The sequence below is a fragment of the Salminus brasiliensis genome, chromosome 5 (genome assembly GCF_030463535.1).
Source record: "Salminus brasiliensis chromosome 5, fSalBra1.hap2, whole genome shotgun sequence".
Lineage (NCBI taxonomy): Eukaryota > Metazoa > Chordata > Actinopteri > Characiformes > Bryconidae > Salminus > Salminus brasiliensis.
In genome coordinates, this window is record NC_132882.1 from 45,164,802 (window position 1) to 45,172,301 (window position 7,500).

Sequence of the window (7,500 nt, forward strand, 5' to 3'; positions counted from 1 at the left end):
TTCTAAAGAAGGCCTTCAGCTACTTTAAGCTACACCCATTGCCAAGACACAGATGTGCAAACGCACACACAGCTTGTATAGTGTAGAGTACTAATAGCTTGTACCATCTCTATTGTGTAGTAATAACATCTTAATAACATGTGTTGTAATCAGCTTATAACACATCTATTGAATAACAGCTTATAACACCTCCAATATGCAGTAATAACTGCTTATAACACCTCTTAGGTGGTAATAAGTCCTTTTAACACCTACATTGTGCAGAAATAACAGCTCACAGCTTTTAACACCTCTATCGGATAGTAATAGCAGCATCTAACAGCTTATGTGCAAATGCACACACACAGCTTGTCTAGTCCCTGTAGAGAAGAAGTACTGCCAAAAGAATAGGACCCTCTGGAGCAGATCAACATCATGACCCTATTGGCTCCATGCTGCCTAATGCCAGGCCGTGGGCTATAGAGGGTATAAAGCCCCCCAGCATTGAGGAGCTGTGGAGCAGTGGAGGAACTGTGTTCTCTGGAATGATGGATGGTGGAGCTCCATCCAGTAGGATCCAACATCCTGACCTGACCTCTCCTCCCTGAATGCAATCAAATCCCATAAAAGCTAACAGTGTTTCCTAGACAGTAGAGACCTTCAAGAAAATTGTACAAAAAAAAGGAAAGGCTCTTTGAAGCAGAAGAACCTCTGAAAGTTCCTCAGTGCTCGTATGCGCTCAACAGCGCAGTCAACACCACGTGCACAGCGACACCAACAAAGAGGCCGGGACGTTTTCTAATATACTTTATTATTAATTTAAATAACTTACATGGACACAAACGCCCCACAGTCCGCCCAGGACCTCACAAACTGGCGAGAGGGTACCCGTATGCGTGGTCTTGCCAGAGTTCAGAAAGGTTACAGAGGGTTTCCTTGAGAAACGTAGGACTCCCCCCATACCGAGAGCGATGGACACTGCCGGGACGTCCACGCTCTAAACGTAACCAGACCGGGGAGGAGTCCACTAGAGTGGCAAGGATGGGAGACGTCCTCCTTAAGACCAGCCGGGCTAGAGGGCAGATCTAATGTACAAAAAAGGGTGTAGAAAGATGGCGTTTAGGACTGCAGCTTTAAAAATAATAATAATAAACAAAAGACATTTAAAAAAAAAAAAAAAAAAAAAAGGAGGGGGGGGTTGTAGATTTGGGTAACCAGTCCAGGACGTCTGGGGATGGTAAGCGAACTGCCTTCTTTGCAAGCCCTTGATCTGCATCTTCGGGACGAAATCTCGGAGGCTAGTTGAGAGTCTGGAAACTTATTTAAAATAAAAAATAATACATTTGAACTTAGGGAGACAAAATTAATAATAATTAAAAAAAAAAGTGAGACCTTAGAAGACATTTCTGAAGAGCACTTTAACCCCTTCATTGTTTTCCTTATTTAAAGTCCTACAGTAATCTACAGGCATGTTAACCCCCTCTGAACCTTCTGAGGCCACAGCACTACCGAACCTCCGCCTTCTCCACCGAGGCCAAATCTCGACATGGCCAGTACTTCCAAGGCCCCTCCGTTCAGGAGCCTGCATGAACCGGAGCACCAAACACACCCCCAAAAACCACACACACACACGCGCGCGCGCACACACACACACACACACACACACACACACACACACACACACACACACACACACACACACACACACACACACACACACACACACACAGACCCTCATCAGGAAGCTACGTCCTCAGCCAGTTGGTAAAAAGCCTGAACGAGACCTTTAAGTGAATTTCAACTCATTCTCAGGTTCCTTTAAAATGAAATAAATAAAAGCCCCTCACAGAAAAACGAGGACCGCCAAAAACAAAAAAAGTCGATTCTAAAACCACTCAAACAGACCGGACCCTCTGACCCAGCCACTGTCTGAAAGTGCAGCCGCTCTTTAATATCTCATGACAAAAAGGACTAAACCGCGGTGCAGAAGGACAGCGGGTCTTAAAATCTCACGTTAACGTGGACGGCCGCTCAGAAGCGGTCAATCTGGTTCTCAAACCAGACCCCAGAGACAGTCCTAGCCTTAAGGGACCAGTTTTTACACTTCGGGACTGTCCCATGGTCTATAAGGACCATTTTGAGAACCACTAGTTCAGGCGACCCGGGATGACCACACTAAAATGTCTGAATTTTGATGGGTTTTATTTTTTGATATCTTCTACTAATAAATGATCAATTTATCTAGAATCCGGATCCAGATTTAGCTCAGATTTCCTTTTTTTTTTACGTTCACTCTCCAAAGATGAAGATATCAGCTCTCGGGTTTTAACCTTGAACTGAACCAACAATCATAAAGTACCTCAAAGCTTCTAGTATTTCATTCTGCACTGGTGGGCAATGCACTGGAAGGAAACCTCAGCAATCACTAATCGATAATCAGATCAATACTTCTGAACGGTAGTGTGTGTTAAAGTCACTACTACCCACCCCACCCCACAAACACACACCTTACACTGATCGTTTACCATTACAGGCTTTAGCTTTCTTTTACAGGTGGCTTCCACAGTAAGCGAGTCACAGAGTCGGGCTCAAAGAGCAATGTCTGCGCTACCCTCTGCACAGGCGACGGCCTGTTTGGGAGAGATGAGTGAGATGTAAAACTCAGAACAGGTTCGGGACTCATAAGGAGGAGGCAGCGGGAAATAAATAAATACAAAACTCTCAAACCTCTTTAAACTAAAGAGGATGAAGCTGAGCAGGGAGCATGGTGGAAAGGCGAAAATACTGACCAGAGCATAAAGGGCACCAGAAATCTGAAAGGGGGGGTGGGGGTTGTGTTGGATGGGGGGTAAAGCACACTGCAGTCATTTGATCTTCCAAAAGTGAGCTCATATACATTGCGAGTTGTCATGATAGAAGTAGTGAGAATCCTGAGAGTAGCACTTTAAAAGGGAGATCTGTTTATATCAATCATAAAAACATAAAAATATATATGAAGATTAATGGAAGAAGATAAAAACAAAAGAAGGAAAAATATGGTCTACAATTCAATATTTATATCAACAAAAAAAGAGAAACAAACAAACAAAACAAATAAAAAGTGTAGCTTCAGCATTATAGCCGCCTCAGCGCTCGTTTCTTATCTGTTTTCTTTTTCGCCGCTGCGGTGCTACTGCTATTGCTACTGTTTGTGCCGCTGGTAGTGGTGCTACCGTTTGACCCTCCGGGCCCGCCCACGGTCGTCGTGGCACCGGCCGCGATCGCCCGCTTGCTCGGGTCTCCCGCGTGTTTTTTGGGCTGGGGTCCGTCCCCGGCTTCCTGAAGAGCCCCCGAGGAGCCCCCCATGGCGTGGATCTCCGTCAGGAGGTGGGCCCGAGACGCGTATTCTGCATAGTCCTCCAACAGTAACCGCCCAGCCTCCTCGTTCAGAGCGGATTCGGGATTAGGGTGGATGAGTAGGCACTTGATAGTCTGAGAGCGAGAGAGGGGGAGAGACAGAGACAGAACCAATCAGCATTCTGATCATTCTGACCAATCACAGCTCCAGGGGGTTTCTCTGAGGCTACGCAATCCTTAATATTTTGGTTATTTAAAGAAATCACTGAACATGATTGAGCGCTGATTCAGGAGATCAGCCAGGATGCAGGATACAACCGGGGATGCTAGGCTAACATTGCTAATAAACACTGGGTTCAGGCAGTCACCAATCTCATCTCCCTGTAAAGACAGGCCCAAAACGTTGGCCTCCTTAAAACTCTGAACACTCAGATCTTCATTAGTTGGATAAATGGACGGTGGAGTAAGCGGGACCAGATAACATTTACATGGGTGAGATTGGGGACGACCCAAGCCCAGTGTTTGTTAGCAATGTTAGTCTACAATCTACGGTCGTAACCCAAACTAAGGAGCGCCAACAGATACCAAACCGGTCCTGACTGATCAACTAAATCTGGGCTCAGAGCTCAATCCTGATACCAGCCTAATCATCCAACTCACCGCTCCCGGCCCTGTAAACCCTCTGAGCAGGACGTTGGTCTTCAGAGTCCCACAGAACGCAGTCATACATTTTTCTAACTAATTTAGTGGCTCACTAGACTACTTGGCAACAACACCCCAAGCAATCTGGAGCAGGCCATGTTGGATAAATAAAGGCTTCCTCTGGCTTTCCATTAACAGAGTGAATTAAGAGGAACAGATTGCGAACAACGAATCCTCAGAAACCTACGGCTGAGGACTGCGGACAGGTCAGCGCACCACACCTGTCCGACCCGGGGAGAACGCTGCGTAAGCAACGGCGGGCGAACTGCGCTACTTACCAGCAATACATGCCTGAGGCCCAGCTCTGCCTTCCAGTCCCGCTTCAGAACGTTGACACAGATTTCACCCTTGTGCCCGACATTCGGATGAAAAATCTTGGTCAGGAAATAGCCTCTGGGGGGTACGGCGGGAAAATCCTTCCCCAGGACCAAGCGCATTCGGAACACTCCTCCGGCGTACGGCGTCCCTTCTATTAGGAAAAGTCGAAGAGAAAGTGATCAGATGAGATGTTATCCAGCTTCACGTCCAACTCCAAATTTAACCAAAGTTAACCCCCGTCCCAAACGGAGCCGATCAGGCGGTGAAGTTAGCGTCTTTAGTTTTGGAATGGAGCTACTAACGGGCTAATGGAGCTAACAAGTAATGGGGTATGCACCAATTAGCATGGCTGCTGATGCTATATACTGGTTCTGACCCGTTAAAGTCACTAAAGGCTGTTTACTGGCTGAGAAACGGGTCATTAGAGTTGAAATCCACGTTGGTAAGCCAGCTCAGAGCCTAGGGCACCACCATTTCACTTCCTTTGTTTCCTGGTTGCGATTTTTTTCTGATATTTTGCGGAATCGTACAAACCAGAGGAGTCCACCACCAACAGGCCGAGGTAGATATGAACGCTCCCGACTACACTAGGTGAATAATTTGAGCATGGAGCCAACTTTAGGCATGTCCAATTACAGACAAACTGCTTAACTCGCCGTAAAAAAACCCCACTCTGGACTGATCTGTTGGTCTACTGGTGTGTAATAACTGGTTTATAGTGGGTGAATATGCTGCGATTAGGGTTTCTATAGCGCGAGTATATCAGCAGAGTGCTTAACAGCTGCCAGACTGTCCTTTGGGAGTGAAATCAGGACAGGGACGTGAGATTTTTGGAGAGGGTGGACAACTAGGGCTGGGTTCTCAATGAGATACCTCTATGGTGGCAAAGCCCTGCTTTTCAACCACCTAGATCACCCAAGCCCAGCTTAGACCTGATCTGAAACCAGCGAACAGAAACCGGTCCAAATTCTTGACCGATTGTGTAAACATGACTGAGGCAGAACAGAGCAAAACTAGCGAATTACTACCTGGACCCTCTATAGCAGTGTGAAGCTCGGTGATGTCTTCCTCGCTGGGGTAGATTTTGATCCCTTCTGGTGGGTCTGCTGCCAGCGCCGAGACTTCTTTATACACTAGTCTCAAAACCTGAGGAGGCAAGTTCTCCACGTTCGAGTTCTGCTCAGAGGAAGAGACAAACAAGAAGAGCAAGACGATCAGCCTGCATTCAGATCAGAACCGACCACAACTTAACACCAACAGGAGCTTTTATGAGGTCACAAACGAGCATTTCGGACCAACGGGCTGAGCCTGATCTGGGTTTAACATCTGCAGCTGAGAGATTTGACCCTGGCTGAGACCCTGTTTACACCTGACCAGTATCTGGACTGTATCCCAGGACGATTTCAGGCACATGCGTTTAGGCTGGGTAGTCGAATGTGTGGGACGAGTCTCCGGTGCATTTACACTCGCATTGGATAAAGAGACCAGGTGTACAGGGTCCGAGGGAAGACCAGGAAAGAATACGGGCTCACGGTTTCCCTTTTTATTCGCATTACCTGCTTATTAATGATTTATAAGCCATTTATAAACCTAATTAATAACCGTAAATAAACTAATATGACGACTGGGCCGGAACATCTCCAAACCATCAGGCAGGTCTTGCGGGGTGTTCCCGGTACCTACCAAAAGCACCAGAGACAGGGTCATGGAGGTCCACCTCACAACTTACAGCCTTAAAGCATCTGCTGCCAACGTCCGTCTGGGTGCCAGGTACCACAGCAGGACACCTTCAGAGGTCTTACGGTCTTACGACAGAGCAGGGCAGGGCAGTCTTGGTGGCACGAAGGGGGGACCCATTAGGAATGCTGTAGAGATCCCACCGTCCCAGGTTGACGTGAGAGGCGAGACACACCACCAGTGAAGAGAACTGGGAGAAATCCAGCTCTCTGTGCAGCAGGAGAAAAGTGGCTGCTTTTGAAGCGAGAAGGTGGTATTTAAGGTGTTCGGCTGAGAGCCAGATTGATTGGAGATTAGAGACCGGGCACATGTGATGAGGAGAAAATCGGTGGCAGGTGCACAAGTGGGTGCAGCGATGAAAACGAGGTGGTTTCTGGAGGACGTCTGAATTACGGCTTCATGAAGAGAACGCCAGGGACGTCGTTGACACCTTCAACCTTCAGGTATCATCAGGAACGCCACAAAATCTCAAGTCGCCACAAACCTGGTCGACCACCGAGCCCTAGGAGCAGTCGAATGCTGCCCAAAAAACGTTCTCTTGGAGCTCCTCCAGATCTCGACAGAGCTGAACGCTGGAGAACCGGGACCCTCCTTCACCTCAGAACAGCTGATCTCACCAGGTTAAACCGGAGACGCATTTTAGCGAATCCAGATCCTAACGGGCTCAACACGTCTCGCCTGAGCCGACCGCAGCTGGGGTTCGAGACTGATCAGGTTTATATGAATATTTGGCGAACTGTTAAAAATAAATAGGCGAGTGAGCTGAGCTTTCAGAGGTTTTAGCGCTGGGTGTGAGGAAGACATTGGTGTAAACATCGGTGTCTTGACACGGTCCCAAAAACGGTGCTTATGTGGAACACAGGTATTCGACACCGAACCCACCGTCTTTACCAAACAACCCCTAAAGAACTGCCATGTTTAAAAGGAGTAGAGATGCACAGACATAGAAACGACGACGTCAAACTTTCACCCGTCGATATTTAGTGAAGGTTAATTAATTGCATCACAAATATTAAGAGAATGATCCATACGGGTTGGACGCGGCCAGGGTTTCAGGTCACCGTGTGCTGGTCAAGTTGATTAATAAACTAATTTACGGTGAATTAAACATGAGTTTTAAAAAATAAAGTTAATAATAAATGACTTTAATGACGTGCATATATCGTAACTACCGTATTCACGTAGAGACGCTCAGTGACGTCACTATATAATATATATAATAATCAGTTTCAGTGATTTCATTTTTGTTTTAAAGCAAAAAAAAAAACTGATTTCATATTTATTTATATAAAACAATTAATAAAAAATAATTAAGGAAAAAAAAAGGTATCGAATATAAGTTTTTAAGAGACTTTAAAAAGTATCAAGATCACAAGATGACCCTGGTTTTAATTCGGAACCGGGCTTGTTTTTTTAATTAATGGCCTA

General features: G+C 46.4%; 1 protein-coding gene across 1 annotated transcript in view; it reads right to left on the reverse strand.

The window, feature by feature from the left end:
* Window positions 1–773: 773 nt before the first annotated feature.
* The window catches only part of ube2s (ubiquitin-conjugating enzyme E2S), a 7,472-nt gene continuing 745 nt past the window's right edge, over window positions 774–7,500 (reverse strand). The window contains exons 2-4 of the mRNA XM_072679074.1: window positions 5,364–5,511; window positions 4,296–4,486; window positions 774–3,450 (exon numbers count right to left, since the gene is read on the reverse strand). Of these exons, the coding sequence (XP_072535175.1) occupies window positions 3,094–3,450; window positions 4,296–4,486; window positions 5,364–5,511 (696 nt within the window). The 3' untranslated portion in view covers window positions 774–3,093. The remainder of the gene's footprint in view (window positions 3,451–4,295; window positions 4,487–5,363; window positions 5,512–7,500) is intronic.